The 22504-nt window shown below is 52.4% G+C and overlaps 1 protein-coding gene across 2 annotated transcripts in view; it reads right to left on the bottom strand.

The window, feature by feature from the left end:
• MYH11 (myosin heavy chain 11) overlaps nucleotides 1-22504 on the bottom strand; it is a 106454-nt gene that overhangs the window by 61667 nt on the left and 22283 nt on the right. For both annotated transcript variants that reach the window (XM_062180504.1, XM_062180505.1), the window contains exons 3-4: nucleotides 17316-17472; nucleotides 2555-2582 (exon numbers count right to left, since the gene is read on the bottom strand). In XM_062180504.1, coding sequence (XP_062036488.1) covers nucleotides 2555-2582; nucleotides 17316-17472 — 185 coding nt within the window. The remainder of the gene's footprint in view (nucleotides 1-2554; nucleotides 2583-17315; nucleotides 17473-22504) is intronic.

Here is a 22504-nt window from a genome sequence, read left to right as displayed (position 1 = left end):
AGAGAATTTTCAAGACACCTGAACACAGGAGGAACTTTAAAAAAATAGCAGTGGTTGCTATAGCAACGTGCTTAACTTTGAGACAATGGTGTTGTCCTGAGTCCTTTCAGTGTAATAACTTGCTTCGTCCCGTCAACTACCTGACTGTGGGGTGCTGACTGTGCCCATCTGACAGATGGGAAAGCTGAGATTCAGAGAGGCTGAGTGACGAGTGCAGAGCAGACAGCTCGTCCGAGATCAAAGCGAATCGAGGCCAGGAGGCCACGCTCACCACGCCACGCCACTTCTCAGAGTGAATACACAAGAAATAAGCAGTCACAGGCGCAGGAGGCAGGGAGCCTCCCTGGGGCTGCTACAGCACCCAGAGAAGCGGCGACAGGACCCTGAGTGAGTGGACTGAGCAGTGGACAGACAGACAAAAACAACAGTAACAGGTCCCCTCTTGGTTGCACCAGCCACGTGTCAAGTACTCAACAGCCATGGTCACAGGAAGTCCTGTACAAGAGGGAGCAGAACCTGCTCCTGGGGTGGGTGGTGGGGACGAAGGCGGAGGCAGGAGCAGCATCGTCCTCACAGCCTTGCTGTCTCAGGTCAGAGAGGTCAAGTACATGGTGCAGGGTCACAGAGCGTGGAGCCAGCTCCAAGGCACCTCTTGCCTGTTCCCCTCTGTTCCATGTGGAATTCACTCACCCCATGCATGCTCACTGAACAATAGTTTGGCTCTGTGCAGGTGACACGTGGCTCACACATGGCCTCCAAAGCATCCTGGGGTTGGCTGACAAGTGCACCCTGCAAAGACGCCCAGCTCCTGTGAATAGATTCTTGTCCAGGGCCAGAGCGGGGCTTGCAGGTGTGATGAAGCAGAGGGTCTTGAGATGGGGGACTTCTGGGACCGTCCCGAAGGACCCAATAAAATCACAAGGGTCTTTACCAAGGGGAGGCAGAAGGGCCGGAGAAAGACAGAGGTTTGAAGATGCTGTACTCCAGGCTTTGAAAATGGAGGATGGACCACGAGCCAAGGAATGTAGGCGGCTCTGGCAGGTGGCAGGTGGCAGGGCTCAGGGTCACCTCGGCAGGTGGCTTCACCTTTCACACCTGCACAGCAGGTAGCATTAGGCCACCAGCTCTTGACTGTTCACTGTTAAATAGCACCTATGTTCATCTTCCGCCACTGAAGGTGGAGGTTCTACTCCCATTCAGTCCACCCCCCTTTCCCCACAGAGCAAATTGCTGGTGCAGTTGTCCCTTGGTATCCACCAGGGATTGGTTCCCAGGTCACCCTGGATACCAGAATCTGTGGGTGCTCAATACATTACATAGGAGCCAGCATTGTGGCACAGCAGGCTAAGCCGCCACCTGCAACATCAGCATCTCTCCCTGGAGAGTCAGTTCCAGTCCTGGCTGCTCTGCTTCCAATCCAGCTCCCTGCTAATGGGCCTGGGAAGGCAGCAGAGGATGGCCCAAGTGCCTGGGCCCCTGCCACCTATGTGGGAGACCCGGATGGAGTTCCTGGCTCCTGACTTAAGCCTGGTTCAGTTCTAGCCATTGAGGTCATTTGGGGAGTGAACCTGTTGGTGGAAGATCTCTACCACTCTTTCAAATATACAAATTAGGGGCCAACATTGTGGCGTAGAAAGGCCTCCGCCTGCAGCGTCGGCATCCCATGTGGGCACCAGTTCAACTCCCGGCTGCTCTACTTCTGATCCAGCTCCCTGTGAATGCGCCTGGGAAAGCAGTGGAAGATGGCCACATGAGTGCTTGGGCCTCTGTACCCACGTGGGAGACCTGGAAGAGGCTCCTGGTTCCTGGTTTTGGCCTGGCCCAGCCAGCTGTTGTGGCCATTTGGTTGAGTGAATCAACAAATGGAATATTTCTCTCTGTAACTCTGCCTTTCAAATAAAATAAATCTTAAAAAAAACCCAATAGACAAAATAAATCTCTTAAATTAAAAAAAGTCCCTTATATAAAATGGCATAGTATTTGCATAGAAACTACCCACATCTTCCCAGATATAATCTTCTCTAGATTATGTATAATATCAATGCAAATGTTATGTAATTATTATCTCATATGGTTTAAAGAATGGTGATTAAAAGAAGACTGTACATGTTCTATATAGACAATTCTTCCCCAGGTATTTCCAAAGTGTGATTGGCTACGGCCCCAGTGGATACAGAGGTCTAGGGTGATTACTGTGCCTCCGGGTTTGCGTCATGGGATAGATGAAAATGCCATGCACCAGGGTAAGCCCTTGGTGCAGCAGCTAAGATGCTACTTGGGACGGCCCATATCCCATATCAGAGCACCTGGGTTTGAGGTGCAGCTCCCTCCCAACTCCAGCTTCCTGCTAATGCACACTGGGTGGCAGCAGGTAGTTGGGTCCCTGCCACCCACGTGGGAGTCCAGCACTGAGTTCCCAGCTCCAGGCTTTGGCCCCTTCTGGGCTCTCAGGGGCATTTGGACACTTGGAATGGTGAACACATGAAAAAAAAAAAGGGGCTGTTTCCTTTCATTGGTGAGACCTCAGATACAGATAAAACGCAGCTCCACTTACGTGCACAGAATGGACTGGTCCTCCCGATCTGTAGACAGAAACAAAGCAGAAGCCGGAGTCAGAATTCGCTTAGAAAACTGAGAGTGTGCACTCGGCTCTTCCCAGACCCTCCCCTGTGAGGCTCTGCTGCGGGTGGGCTGGGCTCACTGCCCAGGGGGCAGGGGGCCAAGACAAAAGACGAGAGGGCAGCCCGCACGTCTCAGACAGCCCAGGTAGATGCTGGAGCCTGCCTCACCCTGGAGGCTGTCAGCAGCAGCCACACCAGCACTGGGGGCTCCCAGGAGACCCGCCCTGCCCAGAGTGGGTGATGGACAGAGCACGGGCTTGGATCCAGACACACTGGGGTTGGCTACTTCCCAGCTCTGTGGCCTTGGACAATGTTCTTAGGCTTCTCCATGCCTCAGTTCCCTCTCCTGTAACATGGTGTGGGGACACTTTCGGGTTCTGGAAATCCAGGGTCCATTCCCTCTGCGGCTGAGTTTTTAGGAGACCTCCCCACGGTGGCACCCCTGCCATTGTGTACATGGCAGGACTGCCCTCCAAGCTCTCCCGGTCCCCAGTGGGGAAGTAAGAATGTACCCTGGGCTACATCCATCAGATTCTCTGGCTTCCAACTCAGAGCTCAATCAAGGACGGGGAGCACAGCAGGTGCATAGAGTTCTGAGGGGCTTCACTTCCTGCCCCCAGAGCCTGAGCAGCATTTCTGCTTGGATGGGTGGATGGATGGATGGATGGATGGATGGATACCCAGGCAGATGTAAAGATGGATGGATAGTTGGATGGTTGGGAGGATGGATGGGTGGGTGGGTGGGTAGATGGATGGATGGGTGGGTGGGTGTATGGGTGGACAGTTAAGTAGATAGGTGGATACAGGGGCAGTGATACAGCAGGTGGAGTTCATGATTCTCTTCCAGATTGGTATAAACTATGCAACCTCCTATTGTCAACAATAGCCCCAAAACACAAACAGCCAAAATGTCCATCAACTGAAGAATGGACAGACGAATCCACAGGGTACCACTGAGTCACAAAGAGGGGTAAAGTAGCACCGCTCCAACATGGATGGGACCTTGAAGGCACCATGTGCCCAAGGCCACACGGCTGATTCCACCCCAGGACATGTCCAGCACGGGCAGACCAGATAGTAAGAGGGGGCTGGGACTGGGACCGCGCAGTGACTGCAAACAGCACAGGGTACACGACATACTTAGAAACAGGTTAACTCACGACACCAAATTACAGCACACCATAGCTTTTTTGTAAAAAAATTTAAAAATGTAGTGAATTTTATACAACCTGACTTCTTACACTTCAGACAAGCCTGCAAGGTCCCAACGGTTAGGAACCCCTTTCTAACGCTGCTCCCACCTGCCTGTGAACCCCTGAAGGTCAAGGCCTGTAGTGCCTGACTTGGCGCCACAATGAACTTGGGTGCAGAGCAGGTGCTGAGCAAACCCTTGTTGCTCCCTTCCTCTCCATTCGCCCCCTCCTTGTCTGTCTGTCTGTCTGAGAGGCAGTAAGGCAGAAGCCATGGTAAGTACAGGTTCATACACTCACAGATTCATTCAGCACCCGAGTCCTGGGCCCCTGCTCTGTGCCAAGTACTGCAAACACTCAAGTCGATCAGATCCACCAAGCCTTGGCCCAGGATGGCAGTCAGACAGGCCAGGAGAGGACCCGTGGCTGGGGGTGCAATGGACAACCCCCTCCCCCGAGAGACCAGGACACCATCCTCACAGAGGGGGCACCTGAGCTGCCTTGGGAAGGACGTATAGGGGTCCCCAGGGGAAATCGAGGCAGAGCAGCCCCAGCAGGAAGCTTAAAGACCAGCAGGGCGCCCCCTGGCCGAGCTGCCCTGAGGCTCACGTTAGGGGCTCAGGGTCCTGCCTTGCACAAGGGAGTTGGGTCTCTGGGGTTCGCTTTTGAGAACACAAAGGGCTTCTGCGGTGCCTCCCCAGCAGAGCAGCCGGCTGAGGCTCTCAGGAGGTGCCTGGCTCCCTGTAGACCAGCTATTTCGGCCCTGATTCCAAACACAAGCTCCTGGTTCCTGGCTGGGGAGCCGAAGGCCTGCAGGCTGACCATAAAAGGAGAAAACAGAGCTAGGCTGAGAACCCGGCAGGCTCGCTGCTCCTCCTCCTCCTCCCGGTGCCAGGCTGCGGTGGGACCGGGGACAGGGAAGTGGCCACATCCCTGCAGGGCCACCAACACCCTCAGGACCAAAGAAGAGGGAGGACACAGCCTCCAACGCACACAGAATGTGGCTCTCAACCTAACACCCCACATGGAGGTGGCCAGAAGGTTCCAAATGGGAGCGTGACCGATTCGTAGTCCTTGACAGTGGCTGAACCTGTCCCCTCCAGGCACGGTGCTCCCATGCACTGTCCAGATCAAGCCTCACTACAGGTGCAGTCGGCACGGGACAAACGAGGAAACTGAGGCCTGGGGAAATGGCACTGGCAGAAGCGGGTTTTGAATCCAGGTCCAGCACCCACACGCTAAACCATCACTCTCTCTACCGGCCAGAGACCTCCTCTCTGCACCATTCTTCCCCAGCAGAGCCGAGGAAGGAGTGCTACTCTGGGGCTTGTGCTGGGCCCCAGGGGTCATGTTCCAGCCCTCTCCCCCACCCCGAAAAACCCTGGCAATTAAAAGTGGAACCCGCGAGCAGATGGGCCTGTAGTGCAGGAAAACCAGGCTTCTCCCTCTGGCACCTCAACTCCCACCTCCCACACGCTCTGCTCCAACCCGCCAGCCTCAAAGATCCAGGTCAAGTTCACGAGTCACCTCCCAAGGGGGCTGCCCCGGCCCTCCCAGCCTGGGCTAGGTCCCTGCGGCTGCACCTGGCAGCTCCCCGGATTCTGCCTCCATTGCATTTTTGTTCCCGGAATGATTTGATTAATCACTTGTACCTCCGTGAACACACAGTGCCCAGGGCAGCGCCGGGCACACAGCAGGGCCTCAGTAGGTGTTGTGGACTGAACTAGGGAACTGGCGTCAGGAACCCACGCCAAGGACAGGCAGCACTGTCCCCGTCCACTCTCCTGCGCGTGTCTGTCTTTAGCTCAATGCTCCCTGATGTTTTTCAGGATTTTTATAAAAATGTATTTATTTGAAAGGGAGGGAGGGGGAGAGAGAGAAAGAGAGAAAGAGAAAGAGAGAGAGAGAGAGAGATCTTCCATCTCCTGATTCACTCCCCAGATGGCCACAATGGCTGGAGCTGGACCAGGAGTCTCTTCTAGTCTCCCATGTAGGTACAGGGGCCCACACACTCGGGCCATCTTCCACTGCTTTCCCAGGCATATTAGCGGAAGAGGAGCAGCTGGGACTTGAACTGGTGGTCCTATGGGATGCCAGCCCTGCAGGTGGAGGCTTAGCCCACCAAGCCACAGCACTGGCCCCTCCCTCATTATTTTTTAAGAGTTTTCCTGTGCTCTCTCCCATTCCTGCAAGGAATCATGGGCACCAAAGACAGGTTTGGGAGAGAAGTCAGTGCAGCAGTGGTCAGAATGTCCGTCCACGTCCCACATGCCTCCAAATTCACCAGCGATCAGAGAGGGGGCGGGCTTAGGGGAGTCGCTGGGCACAGAGGCCCCACCTCCACGAACGGAGTCAGCACTCTTACCAAAGAGGCTGCTGAAGGGTGGTGTTTGTGCACAGGTTGTTAAGCCACTGTTTGGGGTCCTGGGGGTCACCCACAAAACTCCCGAGTTCAAGTCCCAACTCCACCTCCATGCCAGCTTCCTGCTAACGTACACCCAGGGAGGCAGCAGGCGATGGCTCCAGTACTTGGGTCCCTGCCACCCACATAAGCGATCCTGATGGAGTTCTAGGCTCCTGGCTTTGGCCTGTCCAGCCCTGGCTGTTGTCATTTGGAGAATGAACCAGCAGATCGCTCTCTCCCTCTCTCTCTCTCATTCTGCATTTCAAATAGGTAAACAACTTTTTAAAATTACTCAACCCATCTGAGTGCTCAGTACCTGCTATTAACATCTTTTTGTCAGCACCAAACCTAACACAGGTCCAGGGCAGTGGTGATGGACGGCAGTCACTCCAGAAGGGGAGCACCCGTGTCAGGCCAAGTCCAACCCTCCCTAATGGTCAGGTGCTTCGTGCCTCTGGCAAACACAGAAGTTTGACGTCCTCAACCCCAGGGCGATGCTACTGGGAGGTGATTTGACTTGGGGTGTGTCCTGCACTGGTGCTTGTGCAAGGAGAGCTCCCAGGGAGCTTGCTCACCCCTCCCACCCCAGGAGAACGCAGTTAGGCGCCGATCTGTAAACCAGGACCTGGGCCCTAACCAGGCACTCACTCTGACCTTGCACTTCCCAGCCCCTGGATTACAGGACTCTGTTATAGTAGCCTGAACAGACTGACACCTAAGGCCTAAGGCAGCCTCAGTTCTCTCTTCTGTGCAATGGGACAACAGTGAACCCCAGCTGCCACACTGCCTCCAGGAAAGAGAAAATTGCTCCAAGGGCCACAGAAGGTGGCTCTCCAGATTGGATTCTCGGTCGTGGGGCCTTGTCACTTGGTGCGCTGAGCCTCGGTTTCCCCACACCATCAGATGGGGAGGTGCCACCACCCTGCAGAGCACAGGTGAGGGCTGCATGTGGAGTGGTTCATGGAGCAGCGAGTGTGGACCTGCTGGTGCCCTTCCTGCATGGCTGGCTCCCAGGGTGGCCTCTGCTGGATCAGGAGAGCAGGATTCAGTGCCCTAGGGCCTCCCAGCCACAGACAGAGGGGCCCAGCTAAGTGGCGCCTTTGCCAATTCCAGGACGCAACGTGGAGTCTCTGGTCAAAGCCTCTGGTCAAAGTCGCCCTCAGCCTGGAGCCAGCGCTGGTCAGAGCTGGCTGTGGTCTCCCTTTCAATCCTAGGGGTCACTTGGTACTCACGAACACTTCTGGAGGCAGGGCCAAGTGCAGGCACCACCTGCGGCTCCTCCCAGCAGGCTACAGTGACAGCCTATCACACCTCTTCTCACCCTAGGGACCCTGCGGGGAGGGCTGGGGTCCAGAGTGGTTCTTATCTAGCCAGCTTCAGTGGACCTGTCCTCACGTCCATCTTGTTAACTAACTCACTGCAGATTGCCGGAGCAGGTGCCCCCCCCCTCATGGGAGAGAGGGGTCCCCAGAGCAGCTCAGCACCAAGGCTAAGGCTCTAGAGTGAGGGACCCAAGTTCAAATCCAGTCTGACACTTGCTGGACCTTCACCAATTCCTCAGGTTTCTGTGCCTCAGTTTCCCCTTCGTGTTGGATCACCCAGAAAGCCATGTAAGCATGTGCTCAGGACACACATGAAGGAAGAACTTGATGTTCATGATCCAGGTCAAGGTCATGGGAAAAACACCAGCCTGCCATACTTTATCATTTAGTATCATTAGTATCATTTTTATTTTAGGTCACATATGAGAGTCTTCCAAAAACTTCATGGAAAATGAAAAGTTAAGTTTATTTCTGTGTTAAAAAAATAGAAACTCGTATATAGTTTTTCACAATGCATGTTTTCCATGAACTTGTTGAAGACCCCTCAGATGTGGGCACCATCGCTGTTTCAGGTGAAAAGCTCTCGTATGATCCTGCCTACCTCGTAGGTATGTGATCAGGATTCATCAATATTCTCAGAAAGCCCTGAACATATAGGACACACATAATAAAAGTCCATCACCAAACAAACACCAAAGTCCATTACCACCATTATCGCTTCTTTGGGAAAGAGGGCAGAGGAGGGGAGGAACTTCCCCCAGAGAGTGGTGGTGTGAACCCACAGACTTGGTTCTCCTCCCTTCCCACATCCCACTGGAATGACCTTGAAGGGTTTGCAAAATCCCATGCCCAGTCTCAAAACAGCTGGAGAGGACAGAATAGCAACATGACCTTGGGAGGCAGAAGGCGGGAGAGGCAGCCCCAGCCCCGAGGAAGAAGAAAGCGAAAGAGGCAGTGGAGGGAGCCGGGAAGCAGCCTAGCCTCCCCCCAGAATCTCCTGTTCTTCCCCCAGACCCCAGAACCCGGCAGGGCCTGCACGAGGGGAGGTAGGAACGTAAGGATGTGGCGACCATCTGCCTGCTGGGAATCTCCAATACTCTCTGGGGTCCGTGACTGCCCTGACCACTCCCCCGTAGGGTTCCCAACTTAATGTCCAGGGAGGTCTGTAAGGAGAATTCGCGAATCCCATCCTGACCTCCGAAACCCTCAGTCTCTTTTCAACAGGGGCTCAAAATGATGAGAGATGGTTAACTCCCAGGCGGAAGCTCAGCCAAGCCTTACTGAAGAATCAGATCAGCCTGAAAAAACAGACGAACCATCAGCAGTGCCCCCAACCCAACAGCACAGCTCCTTCCTGCCTAGCCAGCTCATCCTTGGCACAAGCCCCGCCTCCCAGCCCTGAGCGCCCATCAAGCCTTTGCTGCCCCGTGCACTGAAGCGGTCCCCGGATGGATGGACAGGTAGGAATTGCCAGGCATCGATGGACAGCCACCAGTGTGATGGCAGAAGTCAAACCAGACACACAGGAAATGCGCATCATGAAGACAGACTATCAGTGAAGAAGTGTCCGCCAGAAATGAGTGCTCTCATCCACGGAAGAATGATTCTTCTATACAAAAGAAACAAAAGTGTATTTCTTATCAATTAAAAAAAGATGTCAGTAATTAAAGACTCAATGGAAATGTTAGAAAATAAAACTGAAGATACAGAATGAAAAATATAAAAAAGGGTGGGTATTATGGAACAGCGGGTTAAGCCATGGCTTGGGATGCCGGCATCCCATACCAGAGTGCTGCTCTGAGTTCTGGCTGCTCAGCTTCCAATCCAGCTTCCTGCTAATGCAACTGGGAGGCAGAAGATGATGCTAAAGTACTTGGGCTCCTGTCACTCACATGGAATAACTGAATGGAGTCCCAGGCTCCTGGCTTCAGCCTGGCCCAGCGCTGGCCACTGCAGCCTTCTGGGAAGTGAACCAGCAGATGGAAGATTCTCTCTCTCTCCCTCTCTCTTTGTAACTCCATCAAAATAAATAAATAAATCTTAAAAAAAATCAGGTTGGGTTTTATCTTTTCAAAAATCAAACCAAAGCTAGAAAGTAATAAAGTAATACCTTAAAAATATTGAAATAAAACTACTTTGGGCCTAAAATTTTAAATTCAGCTAAACTATTCTTTAAGTGTCAGCAAAGCATCAAGTCTTTCATATATGCATCTTTAAGATTTACTTTACTTATTTGAAAGAAAGAGTTATAGAGGGAGGTAGAGACAGAGAAAGAGGTCTTCCACCCACTGGTTCACTCCCCAGATGGCCACAACAGCCAGAGCTGCGCTGATCCGAAGCCACGAGCCAGGAGCTTTATCTGGGTCTCCCACATGGGTGCAGGGGCCCAAGGACTTGGGACATCTTCTACTGCTTTCCCAGGCCACAGTAGAGAGCTGGATCAGAAGAGTAGCCGGGACTAGAACCAGTGCCCATATGGGATGTTGGCACTTCAGGCCAGGGCTTTAACCTGCTGTGCCACAGCACTGGCCCCTCATATATGCATCTTAACACATCAAAATACATCCTTTCTTTAGAGCCTGCTAGAGAAGGTGCTCCATTTAAACAGGAACATAAAGGAAGCAGAAGACGTGGAAAATGGTAAACAAGGACTCTACCATGAGAGCACTGTGAGGACTTTCAAGGATGAGGAGAAAGATTCCAGATCTACCAGTCATAGATTGGGCCAAGGCACGTTAGAAGGTTCTAGTAGAAATCACCCTCAAGGAAAGAATAGCAATATGATCCCTAGTACATGTCTGGACATATTAAGAGGAGATCAACAAAGTTAGAAGGAGAAAGGGTACTGATGAAGTACATGGAGAACCAGGTTGGAAAAACAAAGGCAATTACTAACTCCAGGAAAAAGAACAAGTCATACAGGAAAAGAAATCAAAAGACAGTGTAGAACTCAGCTTCGAATAACACCCATATAGTCTTAGTAATGAAAACTCTAAATAGTATTTACATAGTCAAAATAATATAAACTTTGAATGTGATCTTATCAAAATTAATGTAAAAGCTGTATTCAAAGTCTATGAATAGACTTATACATTGGGATAATGCAATACCAGCAATTCAAGGGAGTAAACTAAACCTTTAGCTTTCATGGTGAGAAGTCAATAGGCAAGGTCTAAAACTGAAGAAAAAAAATCAAATCAAAGTATCTGCAATATAATCAAGTTTTTTAGAAATAGATGTAAATATTATAAAAAATTCAGTTCAAGTGGTAGATAATGATTTCTCCTGGTGAAGAAGCAGAGAGCTATTTTACAACAAGGAATAATGATTTGATTTTGACTTATTTGCATGTACAATTTTAATGATAATTAAAACTTTAAAAACAGGGAAGGGGGCAGGACTTCCTATATACACTGACATGTAACACTCGAGCAAAGTACAGTGCAGTACATATGGGATGTTACCATTTGCAGGGAGTATCTGCTAACACAGGCAACCCCCCCACACCATCCCCCACACACGTAATAAACCAGAAACCGTGATTGTCTTTGGAGAGGCGAACTAGGGGACTGACATCCAGGGCTGAAAGAACGTTATCTTTTAATTCAGAATATATCATCTTCCCCCAAAAACAACAACAACAACAACAAAAACACAGAAGTAGGGGAAAATCTTCAGAGTAATGTGACATAATTTATACTTACATGTGTGTAAGGTGTGTGTGTGTGTGTGTGTGTTTTTTATTTGACAGGTAGAGTTACAGACAATGAAAGAGAGAGACAGAGAGAAAGGTCTTCCTTCTGTTGGTTCACTCCCCAATGGCCTCTATGGCCGGCGCTGTGCCGATCCAAAGCCAGGAGCCAGGTACTTCCTCCTGGTCTCCCATGCAGGTGCAGGGCCCAAGCACTTGGGCCATCCTCCACTGCCCTCCCAGGCCACAGCAGAGAGCTGGACTGGAAGAGGAGCAACCGGGACTAGAACCCAGTGCCCATATGGGATGCCAGTGCCGCAGGCAGAGGATTAACCAAGTGAGCCATGGCGCCGGCCCTATAAGGTGTGGTTTTTAAATTCCTATTTCTCTTGACCCCTCCCCCAAGGGGCTTGGCTTGAATGACATCTCAGAAAGTCCCTTTCGTAGGCCCAAATAACAGTGGGTTGAGCTCCAAGCTCCCCATCACAGTCTTCTGTTGGTCTCTCTGGACTGGCTCCTCCCATACTCTGACACCTGCTCTCCCCTCCACACTAGCCCTTCAATGAACCAGCCACAGCAGGAGCCAGAAGCCCCTGAAACACCCTTCTGTGGTCTGCCCTGCGGTCACCCTCCCACTCAGTGGCTTCCCCTTGCCGGTCATGGGGTGTCCACATCCACCATCGGGATATGAACTCAGAATGCAGTGGTAGCTTTGAGAAACAAGGCAGGCAGCGCTTCCCAAAGCCAGTGACGCTGGAAACACCAGAGTTCGAGGGATTCGGAACCGAGTATCAGAGAGTGCTCATGAATGCTCAGACAATGGGGGCTCAAATGATATGAACACCATCACTTTGTGATTTGCAGCTTCCCAGAGAGGTGAACGAACCCCTTTCTAAATACTTGGCCATGGTGGGAGATCACACAGGGGAGATACAAATAGTTAGAAACAGACATATGCTTGTGAGGAAAATGGTGTTAAAACTTTCAGTTTATTTTTGATGCAAAAAAAGTTTTTGGGGTCCCATGTAGTGGCAGTAACCAGTTAAGCCACCGCCTGCAAAGCAAGCTCCCCATATGGGTGCCAGTTTGAGTCTCGGCTGTTCTACTTCCGATCCAGGACCTTGCTATTGGATCTGGGAAAGCAGTAGAAGATGGCCCAAGTGCTTGGGCCCCTGTACCCACATGAGAGACCTGAATGAAGCTCCTGGCTTCGGCCTGGCCCAGTCCTGGATGTTGAGCCCATTTGGAGAGTGAACCAGCGATGGAAGACCTCTCTCTTTTTCTGTATCTCTACCCCCTCTCTAATTCTTTCAAATAAATAAAGATAAATCTTTAAAAATTTTTTGGTGTAATCTTTTCATAATATATGGAAAATGTGTTTTCTGAAAAAATACATAATTAAAAAATGTTTATAGGCTGGCGCCGTGGCTTAACAGGCTAATCCTCCGCCTTGTGGCGCTGGCACACCGGGTTCTAGTCCTGGTTGGGGTGCTGGATTCTATCCCGGTTGCCCCTCTTCCAGGCCAGCTCTCTGCTATGGCCTGGGAAGGCAGTGGAGGATGGCCCAAGTGCTTGGGCCCTGCACCCCATGGGAGACCAGGAGAAGCACCTGACTCCTGGCTTCGGATCAGCGAGATGCGCCGGCCGCAGCGGCCATTGGAGGGTGAACCAACGGCAAAGAGGAAGACCTTTCTCTCTGTCTCTCTCTCTCACTATCCACTCTGCCTGTCAAAAAAAAAAAAAAAGTTTTACACCAAAATAAACCCATATTTCTAGTTTAATTTTTTCTATGAACTCGTGAGTGTGTGTGTGTGTGTGTCTGAAAATTTTAAGATTTTCATTTTATTTGAAAGGCAGAGAGAAAGACACAAAAAGAGATCTCCCATCTGCTGGTTCACTTCCCAAGCGCCTACAACAGCCAGGGCCAGGCCAGGCCAAAGTCAGGAGCCTGGAAATCCATCTGGTCTCCTACGTGGGAGTAGATCAAACTGCTCGAGCCTCCCAGGTGCACTTGAGCAGGGATCTGGACTCGGAGCAGGGCTGGAACAGGAACCCAGGACTCTGCTACGGGATGCAGGTGTCCCAAGGGGCACCTGAAGCGCCCTGTCAAGTGCCCACATGAAGACCATCGCTGTACAGCCAAGACCTCACCCCGCGGCCGTCCTCACAAGTCTCCATCTGCTGCTCTGTGCAGGTTGTGGTAGCCCCACACTTGGGCTGGTCCATGGCTGAGCCTCTCCGTGGAGTCTGACTGCCTCTGGGGCACGTCCACTTGAGCCCCTCTACCCTGGTTGGAGTACTACTCCTGGGCACACCTGGATACCCTTGGAACCTTCTAGAACCTGGCGACTCCCAATTCCTACCCTACTCCAGGGCTCAGCCACCCCTGTATAGGAGGCTGTGTTTCCTTGTTCCCTGCCGTCCCCACCTGGCCCGGTGGACTTGTTCTGACTTCCTGGTCCTGTGTCGGGCTCGGGGGTGGCTGTTCTGGGGGATCTGAAACGCTACCCTGATAGAAGCCAGAAGCAGCCCCACGCTAACCAACGTCTCACTCTCGAGCTCTTATCACGCCAGGCCTTGCTCAAGGCACAGTAAGTACCCCACATCCCACACACCCTGGAAGTGTGACGAGGTCATTTTAGGAGTGTCTAGATTAATAGTTCTTATTTTAACAGTTAAGTATTCTTCTCAGCAAACACAAGAAAAATGCGTAACTGGTTTCACGCACGATGATAACATGGGTTGAATGTCCCCGATCTGAAAGGCTCGGGACCAGAGGTGTTTCAGATTTGGAATATTTGAGTCTGCATAATGAGATATCTTGAGACTGGGACCCAAGACTAAACATGAAATTCATTTATGTTTCATGTATACCTTATGCATATAGTTTGTGAGTAACTGTATACAGGGTTTTAAATAATAATGAAATACAACAGGTGTTTAGCCTAATGGTTAAGATACCCACGTCCTGTACCAGAGTGCTTGGGTACAGTTCCCAACTCTGCTTCCAACTCCAGCTTCCTGCTAATGCACACCCCAGGAGGCAGCAGTGACGTTTCAAGTAGCTGGATTCCTGCCACTCACATGGGAGACCCAAGTTGAATTCCTAATCCTGGCTTAAGCTCTAGCCCAGCCCTGGCCATTGAAGGCATCTGGGGAGCAAAACAGCAGGTGGAGTCTGTCTATCTCTTTGTCTATCTATATCTATATTTAATCTATCTACCTGGGGCCGTAGCACTGTGACGTAGTGGGTAAAGCCACCGCCTGTAATGCCGGCATCCCATATGGGTGCAGGTTTGTGTCCTGGCTGCTCTACTTACAATTGGCCCTTGCACCCACATGGGAGATCTGGAAGAAGCACCTGGTTCCTGGCTTCAGATTAGCTCAGCTCTAGCTGTTGCGGCCAGTTGGGGAGTGAACCAGCAGATAGAAGATTGCCCCCCTCTATTTTTGCATCTCCTCTCTGTTGTAACTCTGACCTTCAAATAAAAATAAATAAATCTTTAAAAAATAATTTGTCTCTATCTAATCTATCTATCTATCTATCTATCTATCTATCTATCTATATAGGTTCTCAAATATTTATTTGAGAGGCACAGTTACAGAGAGAGGGAGCAACAGAGAAAGAGAGAGAGAGAGTCTTCCATCTGCTCATTCACACCTCTGATGACCGAAACGGCAGGAGTCAGGGCTATCCAAAAGTGGGAGCCAGGAGACCCTTCCAGGTCTCCCAACAGGTGCAGGGGCCCAAGCACTTGGGCATCTTCCACTGCTTTCCCAGGCCACAGCAGAGAGCTGGATTGGAAGTGGAGCAGCCGGGACTCACAGCAGTTGGCACCCATGTGGGATTCTGGCGTCACAGGCAGAGGCTTAACCTACTACAGCACAGTTCAGGCCTCTCAAACACTTTTTTAAAACATAAATAATTATGAGACAAAGTTTCAGGGTGTGGAGTTTTCCACTTGTGACATCATCTCAGTGTTTAAAATGTTTTAGATTTTGTAGCATTTCAGATTCTTTGGATATGAGACACTCCACCTGTCACAATTTATACTTAGTATTTACTGAGTGCTAGGCACTGTTCCAAACACTTTAGACATGGTAACTCAGTAAGTGCCATGTCAGGGTAGGCAGGTCAGGGGTATACAATCTTACACAGGAGGACACAGATGCACAGAGAGCCCAGATTGCTTGCCCAAGGTCACACAGCTTGTGAGCGACAGAGCAGCCCTGCTCTGGAATCCATGCCCTTAGCAGGATACTGCTGGGCTTTGCTTTGTCTGAAGCAGTTTGGGAAAAAATATTAAGCAGAAAATACAAGGATGTCAAAGATGTCATCGCCATGCCGTTCAGGAACAGGCAGACAAACCGATGGTGACACGAGTCAGAACACAGTTACTTTGGAGCGAGTATAGAAAGAGGCACCAACTGGGAAAAGACATGAGGGAGACATTTCTGAAAACATTTCACATCCTGGTCTGGGCTGGGATTGAACCTCTGTAGACATACAAAAAGTGAGCCGTACAAGGGGCAGGCATCTAGCCTAGCAGTTAATATGCCACTCAGGAGGCCCATGTCCTCTAACAGGGTGCATGGGTTTGAGTCCCAGCTGCACCCTGAATTCTAACTCCTGCTAGTGTGAACCCCAGGAGACAGCAGGCAATGGCTCAAGGGCTGCCTCCCGTGTGGGAGAACTGGATGGAGTTCCTGGTTCCTAGCCAGAAAGTGAGCTGGGCCAGCCCCAAGCTGTTGCATGCTTTTTGGGAGTGAACCAGCAGATGGAGGGTCTCTGTCTCTCTGCCTCTCAGATAGATAAAACAGTACATTTAAAATGGTTTTAAACTTAATTTCAAGCTGTACACTTTATAAATTATGAGCACACTTTTTATACTCTACTCCTTGTATCTCTTGCTGGACCTCAATCAAAATGTTTACTAACAGGGCCAACGTTGTGGTGTAGCAAGTAAAGTCACTGCCTGCAACGCTGACATCCCATACGGGCGCCAGTTCCAGTCCTCGGCTGCTCCACTTGTGATCCAGCTCCCTGCTAATGTGCCTGGGAAAACAGCAGAGGACAGTCTGCGTCCTTGGGCCCCTGCACTCATGTGGGAGGCCTGGATGGAGCTCCTGGCTTCAGTCTGGCTCGACCCTGGCCGTAGCAGCCATCTGGGGAGTGAAACAGCAGATGGATGATCTGTCTCTCTAATGGACTTTCAATAAATAAATTTTTTAAAAAATGTTTATTAACAGTAGTGATGATACAGGTTGGGCATCTCTAATCTGAAAACTGAAATCTGAAACCATTTAAGGATGGTCATGATATAAGTGGAATTCCCACATGACGAAACCTTGTTTTGTACACAAAATTACTAAGATTATCGAAGAAAATCCCCTGCTGGTATAAGGCATATGGGAAACATGAATGAATTTTGTATTTAGACCTCGGTCTCACCTCCCAGGTATCTCACTACACAAATGCAAATATTCCCAAATCCCAAATCTCGAACACTTCTGGTCCCAAGCATTTCGGCTAAGGATACTCTGCCTGTAATGCAACATCTGTGAGGGTGACAATCAAGGGTCTTAAATTGGGGAACAGGCATTGGCGACCTTGACAACAAGCTGTGAGATGACACTGTCACCCCCTCTTAGAGATGAGCAAACTGAGGCTGGAGAAGACAAGACATCTGTCCACAGTCCCACAGGAGTCAGGCACAGATGGGTACAAACTCAGATCCCGCTGGGCTGTGATCCAAGCCCATCCCTTCCTTTCCCAACGGGGGCCCGGCCGGAGAGCCGAGAGCCCCAGAGCCGGAGCGGGCCCATGCCCGTATTTGCCCAAGCCGTCTGCCCTCCTCCCTCTCCCAGGCCAGCTCAGCTGCTCCGTTGCTTTTTCCCTTTTTCAGTCACAGGCCTTGTGTCCCCCAGCAGCGCCTGCCAAACTCCGCATTCCTGGCAAGAGGCACAGGCGGGCGGGCGGACAGGAGGGGCCGGGGCACAGCAGGCAGCTCCTCGGAGGTGGCTGGGTGTGGGAGGAGGACCCTCGCAGCTCCCCGCGGGCTCCCTGTCGCCCCCAGGCCCACTCACCCTGCAGCATGCTCCTGTAGGCCGTGTCGGCGATGGCGTAGATGTGCGGCGGCATCTCGTGCCTCTTCTTGCCCTTGTACATGTCCACGATCTTCTCCGAGTAGATGGGCAGCTGCTTGTAGGGGTTGACCACCACGCAGAAGAGGCCGGAGTACGTCTGCAAATGAGAGCCGTGCTTACTTCCAGGCCCCGGTAACACCCACCGCGGCGCGAGCCACGGGCTCCATCTGCTCCTCTGAGAGATGGGGAAACCGAGGCACAGCATCACACCGGGAAGCCCTTGGCCTCCCTAGGGCTCCAGGTAGAGGGAAGGAGGAATGAGTGGCAAGACCCGGATTTCTAGGCCAACCTCATAGCTCCCAGCTATGCAGTTTGAAATAGCTCTGGGTTCAAATCAGCACCAGACCTACAGCTGAGCTTCACGCCTTAAATGACAGCTACCATCCATTAAGCACCGACTGTGTACCCGGCACCTGACCCGAGCACCTGGAAGGCCTCTCCTCACTGCTTCCTCACAACTACCCATGGCATTGGGCAGGAGACCGAGGCCTGGCGAGGGTGCCGCCTGTCCACGCGGCCAGAGGCATCGTGAGAGCGGACAACTCTCCCAACTGCCCACCCCAGAGCTCCCCCTCTAAGCCCATCCTCATCTGTAAAATGGGTATCTATGCAGCTGTACTTAAAGGGAAACCAAGCTCAGACACCTGCCACACCAAGGCTGAGCCTTGAAGACACGCAGTGGAGCCACAGATGCAGGCACCGAGGCCATGGCCCCTGTAGTCCACCTCCAGAGCAGGACAAACCATGGAGACGGAAAAAACAGACCCATGGCTTCCAGGGGCCGGAGAGCGGGGATGGGCAGCGACTCCTCATGGACGAGGGGTTTCCCTGTTGGGTTATAAATGTCCTGAAGCTGGGCAGTGGAGAGGTGGCATCATGGCCTTTAAAATGCTCATGGCAGTCAGCTGTATGTAACACGTATGTCCCCCGAATCTTTTAAAGCCTGGAGGCTCTGCCCTAGCATCGGAGCAGGTGCAGCTGACAGTGGCGGGAACAGGGGCCAGGCCGCCACGCCGGGCACTGCGCGCCATGTGGCGCCATCACCCTTGCTCCTGCCCCTTCTGTACGGCTCATTTTCCCTGCGGCTGAGCTCACTGCTCGGGGTGCAGGCTCCGACCTGTCCCGCTGGAACCGCTTTCCCAAAAGGTAAAGATCAGTACTGCCAGGCTCTCTTCCCTCCCACCCCACAGAGACGCAACCGAGGGAGGAGGAGCCAAGACCCCATCGCTGAGTTACGCTCAGGGCAAACCAAGCAGCAGGGTGAAGCCAAGTCACCAAGCCAGAGCCTGAGAGCACCGAGCGCGGCTCAGCCCACGTCAGGTGTGAGCGCTGCCTATGAAGACATCCAGCCGGTGCCTGGGGGTCACTCCCTCCGTCCGTCTGTCCTGGACACTGTGCCAGGTGCCTGCTCTCAGATGGCTTTTAGTGAAGAGCTGGAGCTGATTAGAGAGAGGGCAGGACTTCCAGGGTTCAGCTTATTGAGGGACAATGATGTGTGACAACGGTCACGGCAGGAGCCTGGACAGCACTCTGCATGGTACAGCGTTGCTGGAAAGAAGAATCGAGTAAACTTTCCAGCTTTGCACTATTCCCCTAAAAAAGGTATGACTTCAGTCAACACACAGCCATTTATTGGGCACCTACTGCATACCCAGTCTCTGTTAGCGGCTGGATATAAGTCAGTGAGCGATTGCTCTGGCCCTCACAGTACTTGTCAGTCACAAAGGGTCACAGGTGCATCTGGGAACTTGATAGAAACAGGGCCAGGAGAGCATGGAGGAGAAGGCCCTGACCCATGCTGGGGGTGGGCAGGGAAGCTGTGCCCCACGCGGAGTGTTACAGGCGGGAAGCTGTGTAGCAGCTCTGGAGGTAGGGCAGGCACTGGAGGCCGGGGCAGGGGAGGACGCCGAGAGGGCCTGCGGGGGTGAATTGCCAGCAGCCTGGCGTCACCGGGGCTTTGAGGAGGACAGAAGCAGTGGCAACAGGCAGGAAGCTTGCACAGGCAGGCAGGGTCCAGCTGAAGGGGCTGGGCCTCCGTGGTGCTACCCCTCCCCCACATCCTGCCAACACCTGCCCTGATTAGTGCCCTGGGAACCGGGAGCCCCCCCTTCTTCCTCTTCAGTGCAGCACACGCCAGCAGCATACAGTAGGCGATGCCCAATTGCTTGCTAAATGCCTGAGAGGCAAACCAAGGACAAGGCTTCCCCAGAACTGGTGGGGAGCAGGCAGCCTATCTTAATCTCTTGGCTGGAGGTCTTGCTCTGCACACAGCAGGTGCTCAGCCCATTCTTGATGAACCAGAGCAAGACCAGGTCCTGTTCATCTGTGTCCCACCCCCAGCAGAGGCCTCTCAGAGTGAGTGCCCCATCAGGAGTCATGGCAAGCCCTGCCTCTTCAGGTCTCCACTCCACCTGCGGCTCCTGCGGGACCATGCCCACTGCCTCAGCCCTGTTAGACTGTGGGTACTGCTTTTGCCCAAGGACACCGCAGCCAGTCCCTTGGGAGGGGAGTGCTTGAGGGAACAGAGCGGGACACTGGGGGCCTGGAATGAGCCCTCGCTCGGTGGCTGCAGAGCTGCGTGGCCCTGGGCCAGTCTGTTCACCTCTCTGAGCCTCAATTATCCTTAAGTGCAGAACGGGGGCGGGGGGAGGGGGCAGACTAAAGCCCCTGCACCTGCACAGATCTGCCGTGAGGCCACACTCAAAGCCCTCGGCACGGTGCCTGGTATGCCGTCGGCACTCAGCCAACATCAGAGTCTTCGTTTCACCACAACCAAAAGCTTCATTCCCGGGAGCCTTCACATCTGCTATTCCCTGCACCTGGAACACTTTTCCCCGATGTGCCCAGAGCCACTCCTGTCTCCTCATTCAGTGCTCGGTCTCAACACCACCTTCCGGGCCACGAGGTGCAGGCTGCCACATCCCTCAGCACCCAGCACCGTGCTGGGCACAGGGCAGGCATGCAGCAAATATTTGCTAAATCAAACACAAGAAAGCAGGAAGGCACACCTGCCCCTCCCAGCTCCAGCTGTCCTCCTGGTTGCCTGCAACACCTCTCTGGCTGCCTCGCACACAGCAAACACTTAATCCATGCTTCTAGGCAGACCTGAATCTCTGCTGCTTCCAGACCAAGGGGAAGGCCTCAGGTGGCAGCAGCCTCTCTCTGCAAAGCCAAGGCTCCAGGGCTCCAGCGTCTGCCTGTTCCATCTCCGGCACTCCACCTTGGTTCCCTCTGACCCCAGCCCGGCCCAGCCCCAGCTAGCCGTGTTTCTGTGCCTCTCCAGCTGGTTACGTTCAGAGGTTTTGACGTCCCCACCTCCTGTCCCAGCCGGCATCTTATGGGCCTGGTGCCACCAGCAGGCCCGTATTAGGAAACAACTCGGGCTGTTCTCTGATGCTTTATATGGCCAGCTGCAGGGCCTCGAGCCGGGGCAAGACACAGGCAACAGGCAGGGAAGGTGGAGGAAAAGTGAGCTTTCAGACCCGCGGGCCTGGGAGGAATCCCGGCTCTGTCTCTCATCAGCACCCGATCCTGAGCCTCCTCCACAAAGGCTGGCTAACCACACCTTTGTGCCCAGGTTAGATGATGGGGCCGGAGCTTTCCGAACAGCCAGCCCGGAGACAGCCACGACCCACAAGGAATGCGCTGTCGTCACAGCCTTGATTTGACTGGCAAAGAGACCACAAACAACCTAAATATCCACGAGCAGGGCACGGGCTCACTAAGTATGGTTCACTCGCATTACATGAGATGGCACTGCCTGGTGGGCACAGCGGCCCACCTCTACCCCCAACCGTGGGTCGAATATACAGATGCAAAGAGCAAGATGCACACCAGTGTGTGGCCGATACTGTCACCTGGGCCCAGGAAGGGCTCTGTACTGCCTGCCTGTGTATGAGGCCTCACTGGAGGGCCACGTAAGACACCAGGGCCAGAACTTCTCTAAGGAGGGGGAAGGATTGGCAGGGGCTGGGACGAGAAGGGAAAGTCCTACATACGCTTACTATTTAACTCGGCATTTGTACATACTGCCTCTTGAAAAGACAGCTACATTGTTACAAACTGACACAGAAACAGTCAAAAATAAGGTGTAGCGGCTGCCTGCAGTGCCGGCACCCCATAAGGGCACCGATTCGAATCTCAGCCGCTCCACTTCTGATCCAGCTCTCGGCTATGCCTGGGAAAGCAGTAGAAGATGGCCCAAGTCCTTGGGCCCCTTACACCCATGTGGGAGACCTGGAAGAAGCTCCTGGCTCCTGGCTTTAGATCGGCCCAACTCCAGCCATCACGATCATTTGGGGAGTGAACCAGCAGATGGAAGATCTGTCTGCCTCTCTAACTCTGCCATTCAAATAAATCTTTTAAAAAATAAAGTGTAACAGAAAAGCTCAGGGAGGAAAGCCACAGGAGCGATTTTTCCTTCTTGTCATTGCAAATGTCATGCAAACGTCCATGTGGGCATTTGCACCCGTGACCCTGTAAATCATGTTCGCCTCCAGGGAGGGGCTAGGGCCCAAAGGCGGAGGGAGGAACTCCGATTTGTGCTGTGCTGACTTATTTTTAGATGTCCTCATAGGGTCTTCGGGTGGAGATGCTTGAACAAGGGCACTTCAAAACGTTTGTGGGAAAATGGAATGAAAAGAGAAATGTATTTGGGTGCAAACAAATTTGAATTCCACTCATGGTTTTTTCACAAGATGTGTTTTTCATAAACTTTTTGCACCCAAAAAATAAATAAGTAAACAAACAAACCCAACAAGACCTTAGCCTTGAATTCTATTTTCCAGGAACTTGCTGGCACTCCTTGAAGCCTGACAACTTGAACGACCCCGGGGCTAATTTGGAGCTCAGCAAGGAGCAGCCTGTAGCCCTGTTTTCTTTCCACTCTGCAGGGCCCTGTGCAGTGACCGGCACCTCTGGCCCCTTGCAGGGACAGAGAAGAGGGCTGGGCCAGGTCACTAAGAAGGAAAAAAGCCATCACTTGTAGAAGTGTGGCAGGAAGAGTGCTCCTGACCCCTGTTCTTGTGAGAACTGGAATGGGCACCGGAAAAAAAAAAAAAAAATGGTCCTTAGGCTCCATGGGGGGTGGGGCCCTGTACCTAGAAGAGGCCAAGTCCATCCTGCTCAGG

Source organism: Lepus europaeus, chromosome 21 (assembly GCF_033115175.1).
Source record: "Lepus europaeus isolate LE1 chromosome 21, mLepTim1.pri, whole genome shotgun sequence".
NCBI lineage: Eukaryota > Metazoa > Chordata > Mammalia > Lagomorpha > Leporidae > Lepus > Lepus europaeus.
This window is presented reverse-complemented; position numbering and strand designations above follow the sequence as displayed.